Source organism: Pseudorasbora parva, chromosome 11 (assembly GCF_024679245.1).
Source record: "Pseudorasbora parva isolate DD20220531a chromosome 11, ASM2467924v1, whole genome shotgun sequence".
NCBI classification, from domain to species: Eukaryota; Metazoa; Chordata; class Actinopteri; order Cypriniformes; family Gobionidae; genus Pseudorasbora; species Pseudorasbora parva.
The window spans coordinates 10,687,488-10,708,969 of NC_090182.1; the positions used below are offsets into that span (position 1 = coordinate 10,687,488).

General features: G+C 36.7%; 1 protein-coding gene and 1 long non-coding RNA gene across 5 annotated transcripts in view; one reads left to right on the forward strand and one right to left on the reverse strand.

The window, feature by feature from the left end:
* Nucleotides 1–21,482, forward strand: part of LOC137092654 (uncharacterized) — a 34,497-nt gene that overhangs the window by 9,781 nt on the left and 3,234 nt on the right. Inside the window, exon 2 of one of the 2 annotated variants that reach the window (XR_010908318.1) lies at nucleotides 5,030–5,262. This is a non-coding gene — a long non-coding RNA (uncharacterized lncRNA). The remainder of the gene's footprint in view (nucleotides 1–5,029; nucleotides 5,263–21,482) is intronic. The other variant, XR_010908319.1, reaches the window with a different exon arrangement.
* tlx2 (T cell leukemia homeobox 2) lies at nucleotides 1,433–12,266 on the reverse strand. Of its 3 annotated transcripts, XM_067456997.1 has the most exons (4): nucleotides 11,255–12,266; nucleotides 5,000–5,237; nucleotides 2,306–2,486; nucleotides 1,433–1,786 (listed from the first exon to the last, which is right to left on the reverse strand). In XM_067456997.1, exons 1-4 carry the CDS (start codon nucleotides 11,733–11,735, stop codon nucleotides 1,775–1,777), a joined length of 912 nt encoding a protein of 303 aa, XP_067313098.1. In that variant the 5' UTR covers nucleotides 11,736–12,266; the 3' UTR covers nucleotides 1,433–1,774. The 3 variants fall into 3 exon arrangements, with proteins under 3 accessions (XP_067313098.1, XP_067313097.1, XP_067313096.1); XM_067456996.1 differs by lacking the exon at nucleotides 1,433–1,786 and having other exon boundaries at nucleotides 1,838–2,486; nucleotides 5,000–5,234; XM_067456995.1 differs by lacking the exon at nucleotides 1,433–1,786 and having other exon boundaries at nucleotides 1,846–2,486.

Consider the following 21,482-nt stretch of genomic DNA (forward strand, 5'->3'; position numbering starts at 1 on the left):
GACGAAGATGTTCTTAATAAGTCGCTCGCTATTTGTAGTAGTAGCAGGTTCAGCCACTGCTCATTCAACCTGAAGAAATGTTGATTGCACTTTATTTTGGATATAAATATTATATTTGTATTATTTTATGTTGAAAAATAACAGCAAAAGTAGCAGGTAAACCTACTGTTAATTAAACCTGAAGAGATGTTAGTTGCACTTTATTTTTGATATTAATATTGTAATATTTTTATGTTGGAAAAACAAGCAGAAGTAGCAGTAGTAGTAGTATGTTGGTTTCACTTACTGTACTTTTATTGAAAATGAGAGCAGAAAAGGTTAACTTCCTGTTAATTTATCCTAAACTGTTGGTTGTACTTCATTCAAATAAAATGGGAACACATTTGCCATTAATTGTTTACTTGTTTGTTTATATCCATAATTAATTGATATCTGATTCCCTTAAAAGAAACAACAGGAATCTAGGAAACTTCATCTGCACGTATTTATTTCAGTCACACTTACATTTTTTGGCTAAAAAGAATCGATTTCAAGTCACTGAATCGTTTTGGATCGTATCGTTCTAAATGAACCAATATCGTCCTTGAATCGAATCGGCAACCTCAAATCGTGATACGAATCGAATCGTTGTTAAAACGAATCGTTACACCCCCTAATGAATACTCATCAAGACAACAATTTTGACATAACTGAGTGTGTTGCCAGTTTTGAGTGTGTAACAAGTAATGAAACAGAACTGAAGGGATGACACACTTTCAGAGAGGCCCCTTGTGCGCAAGTTTCGGTGTGTGTGTGTCAGACACCGCGAGACTGCGAGGAGTTGTTTTTAAACATCAAGCAAGTCACATAACTAACAGTCGTGGGCCCAGTCGATTCTCTGCTATATGCGTCGACCTAAAATGTACACTTTTCACAATGTTGAAGTAGCCTATTAAAATCACTCAGATATTGCGTGCCGTTGTGATATGCATATTGCGATATGTAGATTTGCGATATTTTGATATATTGCACAGCCCTAATTCTCGTGTTAAGCAACACGTGAGCATCCTCAAGAACCAATGAGGTTCATTCTCGTGTTGCGCAGCACGCTTGAGCTTCAGCAAAAGGTTTTTTCTGGAGCATCAAGCAGGTTAGGTTGAACTTCTGGAATGACTTGAGGGTGAGTAATTAATGGCAGAATGTTTTCTTTTTTTGAGTGAACTAACCATTTAAAATAATCTATTTGGTTTCTCAAAAAGTTATAAAACCTGTGGTAGCCCTATCCCGATCAGCCCAACATGGCAGCAGTAGCTCAACCAATTGCATGAAGCTGTTCAGTTATTATATGGAATTGTATTCTGTAGTTGTGAAACAAAATGACACACTTCACTTAGGAGATTATTCTTAAGTAATTTTACAGAGGAGTGAAAAGAATAGTCTTAGAAGTCACAATTCTTTTTAATATAAAACACCTTTAAACGTCACGTCATGAAGAATCCAGAGAGAGCGCCTCCATAATTGCTTCCAAAGTGCGTTTTAGGAAGGACTCCAGCTTGACAGAACTAACAGTTTTTAGTCCAATCTCTTCATACAGGAAATGTAGAGAACATGCATCACAAACACATCTTACAAAGTCCAAAGAAAATAAAAACACAAATAAAAAGAAGAATGAGTGAGTCTGGGGTTGAGTCATTCTCCTCGATGCCAAATGGCACGTAGACAGCCGCCTTGATGGGTGAAATTCATCAGACAGCTTTGCGGTTTTGGGTTGGAAAGGACATAGCCCGTCCCTCTCTTAGATGGGTAGCTGAAGAAAGAGGAACGAAAATGTAGTGTAAGGGTCAAGCAAATGACCAGTCAGATTCAGGTGGGAATGAAAATGTAAACTGGGTGTGCTTGTGTTTGTTTCGTTTCCACTTTAACTGGGAATACATTAAGGTGTGTGCTTCACGCCAAAACTTAAATATACACGTTTCTTGAGTGATAAACAACTACACAAAAATACGGTGTAATCTGCTATTGGGTTTTTCTGAAATTGCTCTAGTGATTTTTATCTCAGGCTCAAAGCTGATCCTGTCAAAAATCATTGAAATTGAATAGATTCTTTCCATGTGTGATTGGAAAAGACGTTTTTACAGAGCAAGATCTCTTTACGTGTGGCGTTGTACAGATGCTTGTGAGTCCAAGTGAGAACGTCAGAGATCCACCCAAATTAAGGTCTAATTGGCGTCCTATAATGTACTATAAAATCCTCAATTCTCAATTAACTAGCACACATGAGAGCTGTGGGTCAGACCACAGATGCGACTGAGGTGACGGACGTCACCTTGTTGTCTTCCGCCCAAGGCTGTAAGTTCTGCAGGGCGTAAAGCGAGGAGTTGTGTAGGCAGAGAGGGTCTTGTTGGAGCGGTTGACTCAGGGTCTTCTGAAAGGCCTCCTGTTGTAGCTGCAGCATCAGACGGTTGGCTTGCTGTCGCTCAGCCTCTCTCTCCTCGGCGGTCTGCCTCCTGTCATCAGAGACGCATGATTGAAGTCAACATGATGTGCAGTGACAGAGACCCTTTTCAAATACAAAAGCGTATTATGTCAACTAACATGTTTATCTAGTGCAGGTCCTAGACTGGTTTTAATTACCTTGAAAGATCTGAGCTCTCCGCATACACAAAAGGGATGTCATGCCTTTATGAAAAATAACAATGTGTGCGTTATGACTAAAGTCATTTTGAATGAAACATGTGAATGTTAATGGTACTGTACATTTAATAATGCCTTGAATTTACACATGAGGAGCCTATCCGAGCTGTCAGCATAACAGATGTGAATATTATTATATAACACAACATGACAAAACAATGAATAAATCCTATTTTATTATCCGAGGACCTGATTTACTTTGATAGGATGAATATCTTTCTACCAGCTGCATTAATTTAAACACCCAAACACTCAAATTCTCTCATTTAATCAGCCTTGTGTCATTCCACAGAATTGTAAGGACAAAAAAACAAAGTCGTGCAGGTTTGGAACAACACGAGGGTGAATAAATGATGAAAGAATTGACATTTTGGGGTGAGCTATCCCTTTAACATCAAATTCACTGAAAATTTATGTATAAATGTATTTAATTTGAATGCAAGTAGGACCCCCCCCCCCCCCCCCCCCATAGAACAATATGTTCAGTTTTAAAGAACTTTTTATGTCTTAAATGTCTTCAATTGGTGCATAATACTTTCACATTTAACACTTTTTTTTTCTAGTGATACAGTATGTTTACAAGCTTCTTAATTAATTCATGTTATTAATTTAATTAAAATGTATTCATTAAAATGAAATCCATAAAATGATGCATTATGGAAACTGAAGCTGAAGCACATGACAGAACCCTTTAAAGTGCTTTAAAACCTTTTTGTTCTAAACGTGAGTGAAACAAATAAATTAATTGATTTCATTAAAAGTCAAAAATATGTAAGTACTCCTTAGTACTTACAGTATAAAACTGCACGTTTTTTAACATATTTTTGAGACGCTTATTGGAGTCATTTATTTGTTATTATATTACATATTATACATATTATTTATAATGCCATATTTGATCACATTTAAGATGATAAATGGTATAAGTGTAATGACTTACAGCATGGAAAATGCAAACAATAAAAGATGAGTGCTTTATTTCAGGTTTTCAGTTTTGTCATGATGCATTCGACTGTAGTCTAGAGACACTTTGAGCATGAAGGATGTATGTGTGTGTCGATCGTACGGGTAACAAGCCTGTGATCAAATGAGCCAAGTGCAATCACATTACAGTGATGCATTTAGCTGCATGTGACGTGTGGCTAATGGACGTGCGGCAGGTATGGAGCAACCATTCCGACCCTCGTGGTGGACAGGTTTTGTCATGGAAGATGCAGGCTTTAGAATATGATTTTCAGGGGGACCTCTCTCAAATCTGAATTCGCTTTGTTTTCAGTGTTGCTAAATTGATATTCAGGATACCAAGTAAGATTTACCAGAATTGGCACTGCAAATTCCACAGTCCGGAAAAGTGACCGCGCTAATGAATGCTTCCCAGCAGCTTTCAGCAGATACAGATAATTGTTGAATTAAGTTGCGCTCCATAAATATTGATGAGTAGGCTAAAACAACCATAATAAATTTTTATTTGTTAAAGGCCATGACTCAGCTTCATTATAAATAAATCACGTTCAGCCAGCTCTTGCCTATTGCTGCCTGTTGGTAAAACCAAAGGTAAGTAAGCCTGCTCTTAATTAGATTGGGCACTTATTTGCTCCAAAAGAGCCAACAGCAAAAGCTTGAGTAGATTATGGGGAAAGGATGGACATGCTCTCAATTATTCAGAAGTATAGGTTCTGTACTGCATTCACAGCAAGTTTCCACAGAGCCTTTTAAGAGCTTCAACCTTTCTGCTTGGTCCAGGCAGTTGGTGTCCAATGTAAAATAAATAAACAAATAAAAATGCAAACCTCAGCAAATTCACAGTAGGCTAGTATTATTTTCCACTAGGCCTAAATGCCCCCTTCACTTAAGCTCATTTCTTACTAAATTATAGCTGCTATTGGGACTATATATTAATAATGTATTGCCACGGAAAAAAAATCATCATTTGAAAGCCTTCGGATGTAATTAATTTCAGAAAGAGCAAGCTACTGTACAAACTACAAATAAAGACAATCAAATATATCAGAATTATATATTTATATATATATATATATATATATATATATATATATATATATATATATATATATATATATATCCTATACACAATTCTGATGCCTTTCAAATTATGATTTTTTTTCTCTTGGCAATACATTATTAAATAAATAGTAACCTATATGTAGGCAATATTTAATGACAGAAATGTGTGCTCCTTTCTAATTGGTTAAACTGCTGGTTACATCCGGGTCGTTTTTTCTTTTATAAAAACATTTTGACTGGGATTGGGCGAGCGTTCATGTTCAAACAATAATTCATTTTAATATTTTATATGTTAACTCACCTCCATTTTGTTCTTCTGTTCTGAAACCAGGTTTTGACCTGAGCGTCTGTCATCTTCAAGGCCTTGGCGAGCGTGGCTCGCTCCGCGGACGCCAGGTACTTCTGCCGGTGAAAGCGCTTCTCCAGCTCGCAGATCTGCACGCGGCTGAACGACGTGCGCGGCTTTTTCCTCTTCGGCGGAGTTCGGTTCTGGTACGGATGACCGATCCGTCGTGTCACGGAGAACGGTGAAAGAGCTGCTGAAAAAAAAAACAGGAACTGTGCGTGAGTAGGTAATATATGCATTCGTTAACACTTTCAGTAAGCATAAAAACATTCACGCAGAGCCATTATAAAGCTTAGTGTAGTAAAATGATAGGCTAATTGTGAATATCGTGGAACTTTGAATAGAAAAAAAATTATATAGGCCTATAATAATATTTGAATTTCTGAAAACGCTTGAAATGAAAATTAAAGCTATTATAAAATGTTCCCTTGTACTATTGTAATATTTTCGTTTTCTTTTTCAATTTATTTAGGCCTATATTTTCTGCATAGGCTCCATCATAACAGTGCAAGTAAAGTTATGGGCAGAATACCTTGGGTCATATCATCTTCTGAAAATATGTATTTAATTTCGTTGAAAGATGAAGACTAAATGAACATTAACATGAATATTATTGATAATATCAATGGCGACATACAATACACTACATTACAAATAATATTAATGGCGCAATTATATCTTCGACATTGTCAACTACGTTTTAAACCAAACGCTAAAGTGATTCATGGTTGTGATCGGTTGTGATTCGTTTTTTTTTTTTTTTTTTTGAACGGAACCGAGCTTTAGATCCGGGTACCGTTGCTATGGTTACCCCCTAACGCGACTGTATTTAACTTCAGCACATGGACACATTATTTCAGATTTTATTTCACACCAGGTGCCAGCAGCAGCGAACCCAGGTTCATTTCTCATTCACCCCTTCTGTATTGGTTTTGCATTATTCATGGTTTTACAACAGAGGTCTTGATTTTTGCCTTCAGAATTCTTTGTATGTATTTATTTGATTTTCTTTTCACCTTTCCCCTTCTTCCTGTTGTTATTTGTTTCACTAATGTTTGCAGTGAAATAAGCGGTGAATAAGGAATGTGAACACCTTAGAAGAAACATATAACAGCCCCTGTTATACCTTTTATAAAAATAAAAATATTTAAAAATAAAAAAAAAATATGAGGATTATATCAACTGGTAAGACTGTATATATATATATATATAAACAATTCCCAGACATGGTGAGACCTTTTCATTAAAGGGTAACAATATGAAACCCAGACAGCTAAGGAGTCTCCTGATATGTTAGCTAGGATAGTGTATTTGTACCTTAATAAAACAAATGAGGAAACTACATAAATAAATCATGAATTGGTGAATTCGTAAATCAGCAAATTGGTGAAAACAAACAAGGATGTAACCACATAATTAGGAGTAAGGTAGACCAAATGTCATATAAGAATCAACCATTGAAAAAGCCTGTATTAAAATGAATTGTGTCCCTCACATGTCTGTTCATGGAGGTTACACCTCTAAATATAAATGCATTATGCATATACTCTTTCTTTGTTCATATATCATTGTTAATATAATATAATAACATATAATATTAAATATTGGCCAAATTAACATGGAACATGTTTACAATAACAGTAGTGTTGTGAATGACTTAATCTACATGAAAATAACATGAAAGGGAGAGATTAAATAGTATATGCCTTAGATCATTATTTTAAATTATGGTTAATTTAACACTAAATGTGTCCATCATAAAATATAGGGGGTGAAATGAGGAATCGGACTATGACAAATTTGAGTGTAAAACCCTGTTTCTGAGTAAACCAGGCGAGTGACCTTTGACCAAGGTGTTCTGTGATCCTTCTGAACTTGGATCCTGCAATGGTTGGCTGGCCATGTGTGAAGGCAGACAGAGAGAATGTTCTGTTTGGCAAGTTGGAGTTCAGATAATACCGGTCTGGAAATGTCTGTTCTTGGCCACTCGACGACATTCATTCACGTTCTTGTGTAACTGAAGATTCGCTGCTGTGCTGTCGGTGGCTCTCACACTATAGTCACGCTGGGATTCCTCAAGTTCTGACATGAGGTCAGGCTGACATTGAATCTGTTTTCGTCCACCTTACAGAGACGCGGCATCATTTATTGGGACAAATTATTATTTGAATTTAAATTATAAATTATTATTATTTTAAAAAAATCATGATTTTATTTATTTCGATATTTTATCAGAACATCCCTCATGCCTAGATCATTGGTTTATTTGCCTTAGTGTATTAGACAAGCTAGTAAAAAGACTTGTGATTGGATTAAGCGCATGGACTCTTCATTCCTGTGCGTAATTGGATTTGATTGCTTTTAATTAAAGCGCTGATTTTGAGTGACAGGCGGCACGCGTCATCATCAATTTAGCACACGGGTAATGTTCGGTCTGATCGGAGCTTTTGAATTCAAAATTACGTAGCCTAGAGAAATGAATTCTATTATTTTCTATAATATTTAATTCTATATATTCTGTTTTATATCACCGCTTTTAGTTGATCTGTGTTATTTTTTTTTTCTTATATGTCAGGTGTGCAGATTGCAGAACAAAACTAATAAGATTTTTTTTTTTTTTTTTTTTTTTTTTTTTTCAGAAACACTCCTCCGCAGATACATATGTGGGTCAAATGGAAACAAAAACAATCCCCGTATTCACTCTCGACAGCAGAGGGAATTCTAAATGATAAGTCTGTGTAATAAAATTTATGGTGAGCACATCAAAAAATCAAAGCTTGCCTTAGAGAATATGCGGCCAGTAATAAAATCAGTTATACGTGATATCACCTTCATGCGACAGCGCCTGCCTTTCCCATTGCGAATATTACCTTTGTAGAAATCTAATAAATATACATGTAATGGATTCAAAGCGCGATATTGAAATATAACATGGGCATTTGTCGCTATTTACGCGCAGTAAGGCAAAACAGAATGTGCCTTTAAATTTCCCCTCATGCTGGGAATTGAAATATCGAATAAAATAAAATAATTGTCAGGAAAAGCCATAAACCGTCCGCTCAAGAGCCTCGTCTTTCCCTTCAGACACTGTCACCATGGCTACACGGCCTCGTCTCAGTTTCATAATCATTTGTATTTATGGGTGGGAAAGATCATTATTGTCATTTCAGATTGAGGGGCATCCACATGCAATTTCATTTTCCAATTTCTCCAAGGCCAGTGATATCAGATTACGACCATCACCTGCCCCATGTTGTGATGCAGCTGGACCCAATAGCCCCCACCACCAGCGGTAATACAAATAAATGTACCTACTGATGAATATACTGTTATGCGAATCAGTGCAAGTGGAAACAAATAGAGGCACTAAACAGAAGTTGGAATTGTGGGATACGTGCGCGTCTCTTGTGTCAGTGCAGATTCTGGCATGGTGTACATTTGAAAACCCTTTATTATAACAGCCAGTTCGCTTATATAGCTCCTTGCACGTCGCATTTGTCGCCGATGCTGTTAACAGAAACAGAAACGCCGCGCGTAAAGGCCGCGCGCCGTTACCATCGCCAGCCCAGAGCACCTGTGTTTATCGACTTGGGAGCGACTGATCTGTTTATGCATTTCTGGATTTTTATAAACTTGCAAACTGCCAAGGAGTCAATTAACAAAAGAACATGTGGTATAGCCTTTCATCGCCTCCCAATCCGGCATGATATGTCCGGCCTGCAGTGCATATCGAGTCTCAGGCCTGTCCGTGCACCTATACGCGCCGTGACACTTGTGGTTAAATGCAGACATGCAATTCAAGCTGACGGAGAAAATAACTGGAAAAGAGGGAAATCTATTTCAGACAGGCTTCGTGACTTTACAACAAGGCCTGTGTGCGTTATGGCTGTTAGGAGCTCTGGTTTGTTTAGATTCATTGATTGCGATGTTTAAACTACTGTTATACATGCTAGTGTAAATTTTGGTAATCTAAAAATCTTCAGTGAGAAAGACAGCATTGAAGGTGTTTGAAGTAAATTCTGTATATTTTATTACTCTGTATATTTTAACCCATTATATTTTATATTGTGTGTGCGTATGTGTGTGTCTGTATAGTTTTACATTGCCTAATTTAATGTTTTATATAGGCTACTGTACAGTCAATATCTTCCGTTTTTCTTTCTTTTTTTACTTATATAGGCCAAAGTCTTTCGTTTCTTAATTTAATGTTTTATTAGGCAACTGTACATGTAATATCTTTTTTTCTAATATGGGCCAAGGTCTTTCGTTTCTTAATTTAATGTTTTATATAGGCTACTGTACATTTAAAATCTTTTTTTTTTTTTTTTTTTTTTTACTAATATGGGCCAAGGTCTTTCGTTTCTTTGCATCTAGCGCAATTTAAAGGCACGGAAGAGATAAAATATAATAAACGAGTGGCCCAAAGTGACTATGAGTAAAATTGATAAGCATATTTACAAAAGAGCATTTGCAGTTGACATATCATTCTCTCATTTGAATAATTAATGAAAATAGAGCGGAATTCTGAATATTTAATGCGCCGAAATCCATATTCTTCTTCATTTTCATCTCACTGAGTGACGTCATTTGAGGACGCGAACTGCCCGAAAGGAAAAAGGAGAAGGATGTTACGGCTACAGACGAGACACGAGCAACATGAGGCATATGGCCTATATTTCTCTTATTATTTATTATATGGTATTTACTGCGTTCAAATGTAAATTTAAAATACAATGATATCAATAAAAAGAGAAGGCTAATAAATCTCGATAAAACAAACTAATAATAATAAAACATAATCGTTTCCTTTTCTGTAATCATACAAATGCTAGGCTATTCTTCAGAAACGCGTGCTTTTCCCCCCGTCCCACTTGGAAATGTTATCCAAAATCGTCCTCTGTTGGATCTCTATTGGTATTATGTTTGCGCAGATTAAAACGATTTGTCAACATGCCATTACGCATTACTACTGGCTGTGACATACTGGCAACATTTAGCTCCCTGAACCACTGTATCATGATTCATTTGTCCTAAAGGCCCATAGAGACAGTAGCTCAGGAATACAGACGTGACTTGGTGTCATAAAACCATTCCACAAGAAATTGTGATTTTGAAAGCCACTGTGTTTTTATGAGCAATACACACGGATATAATATCTACAGGCCGAGATGATGCCGGTGCAACAGCATGTGCTGTCTCAGACAACTGAATTATTGTGCGCGTGCTGGTTTAAAAGATTGTCTAGTGTTACTCCTCAATTTTCAGATGTGTCGCGGGGTAAAGCTGTAGTGAAGTGTTTACAGGATTCCCCATATTAATTCAAGAGCAGTGCAGATGCGAGACAGCAAGAAAAGAGGGAAAAGAAACGGGTAAATCGACAACAATGATCAACCTAAATATATACACTTATGTCAACGAAAAATAATGGTCTAGACTAAAGTTAGAAGGCATTTGTTTAAAATTAAAATCCATTTGGCTTGATTAAAATTCTGTTCGGATGAAATATTATATTTTTGCATGTAGGCCTATATAATTATTCTGTATGCAAATGTATTGTATTAAAACGTGAATATTGTGAATATTTTATTGGAAAAAATCGGAATGCACTGAAATGTTTAATGTAAATGTTCATAGTCAAAGAAAACATTTCAGTGGAAAAATGGGCCTGATAAAATTGCTTTTAGCTTTGAATTTCTGTTATGATATTTTTCATTAATTTATTACAGTATTAATATGTTTTATTATTGTAATCTGCAATCTAAAAAAGGAGCAGTATGTTAAATGTAAATAATTTAATATTAAAATATTGCGTAGCGTTTTTGTGTTTATTTATTATTTTATTTTTTTGTTATTATTATTATTAGCCTACTATATATATATATATATATATATATATATATATATATATATATATATATATATATATATATATATATATAATTTCTGGATTTATTTAGCCTATGGGAAATCATTGAAGAATTTGAAGCCATTTACGTTTAATCACCGGTTAGATTTGTTTGTATAGAAGACGCTCATTCAGTACTTCTGAGCTAATGAAACAATTGTCTCATTGTAGCAGATAACATTGACCTTAAAATCATCAGAAACCGAATTGTCCGTCTTCGTTGATGTTGGTAATTTATTAATAGCCTGTTTTCTAACATAAGAAGCATTAATTTGGCCAATGCTGTAAATATAATCAAGTCTTACCGGTCAGCCGATCTTTCGCAAACCTTCTGCTGCTCTCCATCCAGGGGAACGTGAAGCTGGCGGGACTGCCCATGCTGGGTACCGTGTGCACGGTGGGCATCCCCGCCGCGATGCCCGGTGGATGGGCAGATGTCGGCGGGTGATGTGCGGGTGGCATGGGTCTGTGGGCCGGGACGCGGATGACACCGCCTGCATTCCCTGAGTTCACGTTAACGTTCATATTCATGCTCACATTCATGTTCATGTTTACGTTGTAGGAACCTGGCAGTCCAGGCGCCATCGAACAGGCCGGATTGTACACGCTGTTGTAGCCGTTGGAATAGACGTTCGGCGCGAGCGCGTAGTCCGGGTCGCCGGTTCGGCTCGGCAGCATGCAACTGCTCGGCTGATCGGAACCATTGAGAATCTGATCTATTCCAAAACTGATGGGTTCGTGCTGCTGGTGGGTCTGGTTCACCTCTTCGATTCCCGTGTGCTCCATCGTCGCGGTTCTCTGGAAGATTGGGATGTTTAATTCCTAAAACTTCAACGCAATACGGTTTATTCCCAGAGATATACAATTTTGTTTCTTTTTTTAAAAACAAAAAAATAAAAACAAATATTCTTCCTTGAAGTGCTCAGCGCTCGTGCAATTTATATCGCTGCCATTTGATGTACAAAAACAGCGAAGATCAGAAATCACATGGACTCCTTCACCATTAAATCAACGTTATCCAACACTTTCTTGCATTGCGCCTGGCTCTTTTTCAGTTCCATGATGATGATGATGCCTAAAAAAGCAACTCGCCAGTCGAAAGGATTCCGCGCTCACTGTTAAATCCCGGAGTGATGAGTTGCCAAGTTGTAGCAAACAAAAGTGACGCGTTTCTGGAGTGGTGCTGTACCTCAGAAAGGCGCACGGCCCAGACTTGAGCTCATCACGGTTATCTAAAGTGAAGTGTTAACTGTCCAATACGTGCGTATTAATTGTCGTGAGCTGAAAATGTCCTGTTCGCGCTCCTCTTGAAGTGATTTCGAGCAGGTGAGGCAAACCCCTTCTGCCCAAACTCTGTCACGCGCCTCTCCATTGGCTCTTGCGCACTTCTGTGGAGACAATGCCTCGCGCCCGCACCCCTCTCTTAAAGAACCCGCTTCTGTTTTTGTGTGTGTGTGTTTTTTTCTTTTTACTAGGGTTTTCGTTGTACAGCTCGCGTTTAAAAATAAAATGATTGATATTTCTAGAAAATAGAGCAGTGTTGTAGTATATTAAAAATCGTTGACTTTTTATTAGTTTGGCATACTCGTATAGCCTTTCCGATATTCCCTGATTTAGTTTTTAAATATTATCAATATTTGGGGGGGTTGGAGGGGGTCTACCAAATTCAAGTCAGTGTTGTGTAACCACTGATTACTCTTTATTCTAATTTTTAGTAGTAAATTCTTTATTTTTAAAGTGCATTTATAGCCTAATATTAATTAAAAACACACTATATGGGTTGGGGTAGGATTAGGGCTTGATTGAGGGTTAGTTGCGTGTAATTATTCATAATTCACTGTTATTACTATGGTAAGTATATGTGTAACAAGGACACTGTAAAAAAAAAAAAAAAAAGTGTTACCTTACCAGCTCGCAGGAAGCCATTTTGTTGTCATGTGACATGAAAAACATAACAGATAGTCAGATACATAACTGTTGGCCATCAAGGTCATATTTTGACCTTTTTTATGATGAATCCAATTGTGCTCAAATTGAGTTAAACATATTGACAATCATTGTATTTGTTTAAGTTTTTTTTTAATAATTTTAGACGTTTTAATGTGCGATTTATTTAATGTTTTACAGTCATTACATCCACATTTATAGAAAACTACTGGGTTGCTTTAACCCAAATTTGGCCCAAATATGGACAAACCCATCCTTTGGGTTAAAAATGTTATGTAAAAATGTAACAAAACGGTTGAGTTGATCCATTTTTGGCCCAAATTTGGGTTAAAATAACCCAGCAGTTTGTAGAGTTTGGTATAAGGAGGTTTCAAAATTTGTGAAAACGACATGAAGATAATGATTAAAACTTGTGATTTAAACTATATATTTAAAAAATATTTCTCAGTTTTGTTTTGTTTGCAGTTGACTGCCATTGTGAAGATAAAAAATACCGAATGTTTTCAGGAATTCGGCTGACATAGATGGGCTATATTAGAATCATAACAGCAGCCTAATAAAAAGCAGGCTTCATTTTAAATGCTGTGAAGGATAACACATCAAAATAAACCACAGGGTTGATGCTGTTAATTATCCCATCGAATAAAGGCCAAAATGTTTAGTTGAATTCTGGAGAAAGAAAAAAAAAGCTCTTCGGGTTTTGTCAAGGGTACAGAAACATGCAGCTTTACACATGGCAATGCGTTTGCTTAATCAAATGAAAGTGGATTTCATTGAAGTGCACTATAGCCTTTGGGTGCGTAAAATAAAGGGTGAAGCCAGAGAAGCATCGGTTGCCTTTAGTGATGCAGAAGCCAGTGTGATTGGCGCAAATAATTTAACCTTTTTTCGCCTGAAGCCACAGAGGAAGATTCTCCGCTTTCAATTCAATAAAAATGAAAAATGGCGCATAATAAAACCTGAAAGCAAGGAAAACGAATTTAATATATCATCGTTTTATTACCTACTTATTTCAGCTTTCGCACGAATAAAAATATTTCTCCTCAGCACAAAGTGGCTAGAGGGAAGCATAAAAATCAATTTTCTGAATACAAAGCTGTATCAATAATAAGCGCTCTTGTGTGTGTCTCTCAATGGCTTGAAAACATGTTGTTGGTTCTCAATGATGTCGAATAAAAGCATCCCGGAGTCGTGGCTTTAACTGCACGAGGTCGTGCTCTGCAACAAAAGCATCTCATAGTTGGCTCTGTCAAAGCGTGAGTCAAAGTTTGCCATTATAATCGTTTGTTGGAAGAAATGTGGTGGAGAGATGAGGGCGTGAAACGGCTTTAAAGGCCCGTCTGAGGTCATAATCTTCACCAGACACGACTGAGTCATCACGAAGCAGTTCAGAAATCAGCGACGAGCTCAATCATAATTAACAGTCAGGATTAACAGTTAGTTCCAGGCTTTCATTTCCATGATTTCGCCCTAATGCCTTTTCGTGCTCTAAATACACGCGTGCAATTGTAGATCTAATTTCTTGCGCATTCATATATTTTCCCTAAGATTGCTTTATTTTAACCACAGTTATTATCGGACTAAATGAACTGTGCTGAAAATATTTTAATTGCGTTTCTCTCTTGCTGTTATTGAGTCGAATTAAATTGCAGACGCAAACGGTACCCCGCGTTCTCGAGTTGTTTTCGTCAGCAGTGAATGCTAAATACAATTACATTTTCACGCGGAGGCAAAATATTATCTAATGGTTACTAATTGGTTTAAGTTGTGATTATTTTTAACACTAAGAAGCACTCAAATGATTGAACCTGACAAACCGCGCCTACCCAACTCTTGTTTCATTTCATTAGGTGCAATGGAGTGTTTATTCTAAAATCCATCCAATTAATGTCCTGTTAAAACATTGCAGTGTAGAATCAAGACTGAGGCGCTCTTTTCAGATTTGTATGTATCATTTAAAAGCAAATAAAAAACAAACTTTTTATTTGTATGCTCAGCCAGTGTCTTTTTGCGCACTGGCACCAATTTTCTCGCATCTCCTGATGTGCAAGTACTGGTAGTCATAGTGGGCTATTTGTGTTCTGTCAGTTGTAGGATCTGATAGCTACCGAAAACTAACGAGCAGCTGTTGCCATGGTTACCTCAGCATACCGATTTCGTTTCGCGAGCCTATTTTGCGCGCTTTTTGTTTTCGCAATGATTGAAAAGGCTTAACGAATGCATACTTAAAAACACCCTCTAATCTTGTATTTTGGCCTTATTTGGTCCATGCCTAAAGCCTGCTAAAAACGGCCTTTCCGACCAGTGATGTCTAATATAAAAGCCCTTATAGCTGGTTGCCCGTAGGCGATGTCTTGGCAGGGCTGTTGAGTGTATATAGGGGTCATTGATAAATCGGAATCTCCAGGCGGTGCTGATAATAAAGTATAAAGACAAAGCGAAGACAAAAAGAATTTGTCACAGTGCGCCTTTCAACAGATTCGGTGACCCGCCGCCCTCCCGGGTGTAACCTGTTTCATACGCTTTTGGAGATTTGCAAACAACTGCGATAGTGTTTGCTCAATATGGTGCCACGGGGATTGGAAGGCGATACCAAGCCACGCAGCTCATGACAAATGGCGATTGCAACGCTACATAAAGAATGAGATGAGCCAGTAGCAAAATAGTTACTCCGAGCTTCCTTTTCCCAGTTATTTATATGAGCTGTCAATCTTAGCAAATTCGCGGTTTTTGTGTTTTAGAATTTTGAGGAGAAAGCAAACAAAAGCAAGATAACAAACGACCATTAAAATGTATTTCCAGGACACCTGCCGACACTGTTCAATATGAACCCGGCACGTGGGTTTGAAAGGAAAATCCCACCCATCACAGCTGCATCCATCTATAGATTATGAGGATTGACTGCAATGCATCTGTTTTTCACTTTAAATGCAAGACGATCTTTTAAGTTTTAACTGCTTGTTATTTTTGCACTATTTTAATAAATACAGCTGTCTATATTGGAACAAACCACATATAATAATGCTATTTGTGTTGATATTATCATTATTACTATACTATATAATTAGTAGGCTAGAAGTATTATTGGCAGCCTATTATTAGCATGTGCATTTATTTATTCGCTTTAATCTCCTTAATCGAATTATTTTGGAAGCTTCAGATGAGACTGAGCCTGGTGTGTTTCAGAAATGGCGGAACAGCTCTGGCTGATCCCAGCGCCTCATAGTGTCAGTACATCCTTTTACCTTCAGCATTTCCTCGTGTGCATCTTGGCCTCGTGCCCCTCAAATGCATGTGTGTGTGTGTGTGTGCGCGCGCGCGCGCGCCGATGAGCCTGTCAAAGAGAGGATTCGCATCCATTGCACCATTCTCCATCTCTCCCATGCCTGTTGTGCTTTCTGCTGTAATTAGGTTGAATTCAGAGCAGATTGAATTACGTTATTCTGCATCTCGAGCTGCAGTCCTTGACTTTCTCTCTCTCCCCCGGGAGAACCTGGCGCCTCCTTGCCTGATCAGACGGCTTCAACTGGACGGCCCGCCAAAAGGGAAAAGCGCTCAAGAGCGCACCGGGATCTCCGATACGTCATCTGGTAATGTGGGCTAAATGAGAGGTGTGAGGGCAGGGGAGACAGGATAACATCGCAAGGTCTTGTGTGACCTGGAACAGATAAAGTGTTGGAATAATGAATTGTTTTATTCACTTTGTCGATATGAATTTTGCGCGCAGAGGGCGTTTGGGAGAAATAGGGATGTCAAAAGAAGAAAAATCATTTTGTTTATTTATTTTTTTATTTTCTGGGCTGGGGGCATGTAGCTATAGTTTCATTCGAGCGTCACATCCTGTTTTAGGTATTATTATTATTATTATTATTAATAGTTACCTATTATTATTATTATTATTATTATTATTATTAATTTAATAATAATAATTCACACCAAATAAATGAATGAGATGAGAGAAAATATAATAAAACGCAATGTTAGCCTAATAAAAGTTTTTTTTTTTTGGTATGCATACATTTGTTATATATTTGAAATTATATAGGCCTTATTTTATTTCTTTTTATCAACATTATATAAAATCAGAATTTACATGTTTATATAAGTTGTGTGAAAATATTATAACTAAATATTTTCGATCTATTCGATGTATCTAATTTTAAGCAAGATGTCAATAATCTTGCACGAAGTGTTTTTAAATGTAAAAAAATGTATTCTCTATTGTCTTGCACCACCTCGGGACATTTCTGGCAGTAAATTCATTGATCTTCACAGGTCATTTTAACAAACGAAAATATTAATAACTAAAATATATTTGTGTAATTTTGTTTGTTTTTGTATAATTCAATTAATTTCGATCGTTCACTGGAATGGCTTGTTTGGAAAGACATGCATTATGTTCATCATATTTGAATTATATTAAAAGTTTAAATCAAGTTGTATGTCTTCATAGATCGCAGATTAGGATATTTATAGTTGCTAATTGAGGTTAACTCCCCCATTTAGTTTTTTTTTTTTTTTTTTCAGAAATGCTGGAATGTTAGGAAATACAAAATTCCCATTTAACTTTGACTGACACCATTCATGTGTGCTGTTTATATGTGCATTTAACATAAAACCAAAGTTTAACAAGAGATTTAATTAGTTTACTTATTGATAAAGACATTCATTAAACATGGTTTCTGTGAGCACTGATAACAGAACCTTACCAGATAGATAGATAGATAGATAGATAGATAGATAGATAGATAGATAGATAGATAGATAGATAGATAGATAGATAGATAGATAGATAGATAGATAGATAGATAGATAGATAGATAGCAATGAAAACACTACAAGGAAACATGTTTAATTTAAACGCATCTGCTTCAAGCATTATTGTGTTTCTTGTAATCCATCTTTTGTGTCTTTCGTTCCGATCGCGTTTCTACACGCGTCTCGTTGAAGTGTCAAAAGCGTAATTAAGCGTATCATTGGCTTTGTGTTGTTTACAAACCGCGAGCAGTAATTTAATTTCGTCCACCAGCCGCCACCGGCACGGACGCAGCGGTGATGCCCGCGGGCTCCGGGCGGAGAGGGACCTTCTGCCAGCCACCTGCGGGGGTGGAACCCGGGGGAGGGGCGGCAGGGGCCAACTTAATGAAAACAGACTGGAAATGTTCAAATGTATGTAACAATAAGAGTTTGTTCACTCTTTTGCTCCCCCCTGCTAGAATCGCGACAACTTTAAAACAGCAAGAATGAAAATGTAATACTGAGCATAACGCATCTCAAAAGATGTTGACGCAGTACCTGAACTATAACAAATCTCTCTCTCTCTCTCTGTGTGTGTGTGTGTGTGTGTGTGTGTGTGTGTGTGTGTGTGTGTGTGTGTGTGTCTCTGTGTGTGTGTGTGTGTGTGTGTATGTGTGTGTGTGTGTGTATGTGTGTGTATGTGTCTGTGTGTGTGTGTGTGTGTGTGTGTGTAAATATATTAATTAATACAACATTATTCGTTGACTCACTATTACACTTGCTATATATATATATATATATATATATATATATATATATATATATATATATATATATATATATATATATATATATATATATATATATATAATACATATACTGTATGTATGGTATGGAGAGAGAGAGAGAGAGAGAGAGAGAGAGAGAGAGAGAGAGAGAGAGAATACAGATAAATACATGGTGGAGCAGAAGTGAAGAGAAAGAAAGAGAGGGAGAGGTGGCTTTTGGTAATAATGATGTACCCTCAGGCTTAGTGCTGTCTATCATACAGCCCCCTCTCTTCTCTCTCTCTCTCTCTCTCTCTCTCTCTCTCTCTCTCTCTCTCTCTCTCTCTCTCTCTCTCTCTCTCTCTCTCTCTCGACACATCCCTGCACAGTCTCAGCACAGACAGGCCTGTTGTATTAGATGGGGGGGGGGGAGACCAGCGTCTGGGCCAAAACACAGGGAGCACCAGCCTCCTAATTGATGACTCCCTTTGAGTGAGGAAAAACACTAGCTGAGATTGATGGCCTTGTAATTTAGGGCTTTTGGAATGAGTCCTAGCAGCATTAACTCAATAAGGTGTCTATCAAACTGGCCTTATAGCCCATCCTATAACAACACTGAATGACTTTAATTACATTTACATGAAATATTGGGAAGAGAGTGCATATATCTCAGGGTAAAATAGGGGCACAGAATAATACATCATCATTTGCACTTTAGCATAAGAAATAATTTTTATAAAGACAATACACACTGTAATAGAAAAAGAAAATAAAACTGTCAGATGTAGTTCTGTAAAAATACAGTAAAAAAAATGTAAACATATTTACAAAAAAACCTGTAAAATGGACAACCATCATAATAACACTGGTGGTAAAGGGAAAGTCACATGATGAATCATAGTTTATCACAAGCTGAGGTATTTGTTAATATAAAGTGTCATGCACAAATACAAAAAACACCATCATAACAGACGTTACATTTAAAAAATGCAACAAACATTCATTTAACAGCGTGAGATGTAACATATAACCCCAATGTACATATGTAACGGATAACAAAAAACAACACAATAAAAAAAAACGGAAACAATTATTAAAATGAAAAAAACATCATGAGTGTCACACAGGGAATTCTGGGAATGTCCATTTATGACTTTTTCTCTCTCTGACCCCTCCATAGACAGCAGTTTAATGGTCACTTTCAAGGCCCAGAAATATAAAGACATCATTAAAACAGTCCATGTGACCTTCGTTTTATGAAGCACCGAGAGTACTTTTAATGCGCAAAAAACGAACAAAATTGACAACTGTTTTCAACAATCTCTTTTCATATGTGTCAGTGTCCTACACAGTTTATGTAGTAAATACAGCGCATCAGTTCTCCGCCAGAACGCCAGCTCACCATTGGCCGAACCCTGTTAACCAACTTGCCTTTTATTTCCCAGTACTGTGGTGGGTACGTACACTGCAAGTACACTGAAAGTGCATTAGCAGACTATCTGCTTTATATCTGCTTGATGGTACCCCAACATACATTTTACTGACATAACTTTTCAAGTATAATTCTACTAACCCTAACACCAATACTCAGTTGACATGTAGGTGCAAAAGTACTTCTAGTCAACAGAATGTCTAAAGGGGACCGTTAAAATAAAGTGGAACCATATTCTCTGATGATGGGAGATTAAATACTTAATTTCACTGGACTATGCTTTGATAACCTTACTTGTGTTTTCAAAGGTCATTTTATGTTGATATATATCACCCATATGTACATGATTAGATCCCAATGGGTAATACATTGTGGGAATCATTATACTGCACATTGTTATTTTTATTACTATAATCACAATTAATGCAAAATGTTCAACGTTCAAAATTCCCCATCATTGCCATAGACTCCCACAGTAATGGTTATTTGTGAAGTCTAGATTGGATTGAAATCATCTGGCCCTGTTGTCTAGGGCTCCTACACTGTTTAATTTCATGCCATTTTATCTCGCCATTTTTTCCAATAGTTACAGTCAGTCTTCCACGAGTCCTGCTTTCCCAGCCATCTCAAACGGGTAATTGCATTTTCCATTTTCTCTCGTGACAATGGAGCATCCACAGTCTGCGCGTTATTAATCATAATGAGCTCACACAAATAAGCCCTCATGTATCACGAGAGAGAGAGGGAGAGGGGGAAAGAGAGAGAGGGAGAGGGAGAGGGAGAGGCTTTGGAAGAGTCTACAACTTGCATGGACAAGCATTTTTCTCCATTTTAATGGATTTAAAGTAAATGAATGCGCTTTAGGTTCATGTTCACTTCATTTTCATTCATGAGGAAGAATGTTTATGTTCCACAAGCATGTAATGGGTATTAAACTATAATAAAATTTTGTGTTTTTGCATGGTGTTGATGCTACAAATACATTTTAAATATTCATTTAGTATAAAGTTATTTGATGTAATAGTCTGACTCTGGGACTAATTCAGTAATTTGTCAGAAAAGTAACTATGATTTGAGGCAATGATTTAATTCAATAATTTTCATTAGCGGTCCAAAGTTTGGGAATTATGATTCTCATGATCTTAAAATCTTTTTGGTCTACAGTCTATTATTACTTTATTATATAAATCAGGTACTATTATAGTTTTATTTATATGTTCTGTTTTAATATTTGTTAAAGGTTTAGTTATTTTATTGTGTTATAATTATGTAGTGTTTAAAAACTTGTTTCAGTTTTAAGAATTTTACATCAAATTAAACTAAATGAAAATGAGAACTGTTGCCATGGCATTTTATTTAAATGAAAAAATGTTTTTATAGTTTTAATTTCAGTTAACTACACTGTAAACAAAATTGTTTGTTTTTTGTTGGTTTAACTTAAAAAAGTAAGTAACCTGGTTGCCTTAAATTTTTGAGTTTATTGAAAAAATCTTTTAAAATTAGTTGATACAATGAAGGAAATTTGTTTAATAAATAGAAACTCAAAATATTTTTGTATCTGAACCACATAAAAAAATTGATAAATCATGAAAATAGCACTATTTGGCATGTTTCACTGCGTCATCAGAAATAAAACACACACAATTACCC

Excerpts from the sequence above, each read along its gene's own strand:
- tlx2 (XM_067456995.1), bottom strand. The coding sequence starts at position 11,735 with ATGGAGCACACGGGAATCGAAGAGGTGAACCAGACCCACCAGCAGCAC. Across the intron at positions 5,238-11,254 it reads TGCGAAAGATCGGCTGACCG|CAGCTCTTTCACCGTTCTCC; the intron begins GTAAGACTTGAT and ends TTTTTTTTTCAG. Across the intron at positions 2,487-4,999 it reads AACAGAAGAACAAAATGGAG|GAGGCAGACCGCCGAGGAGA; the intron begins GTGAGTTAACAT and ends CTCTGATGACAG.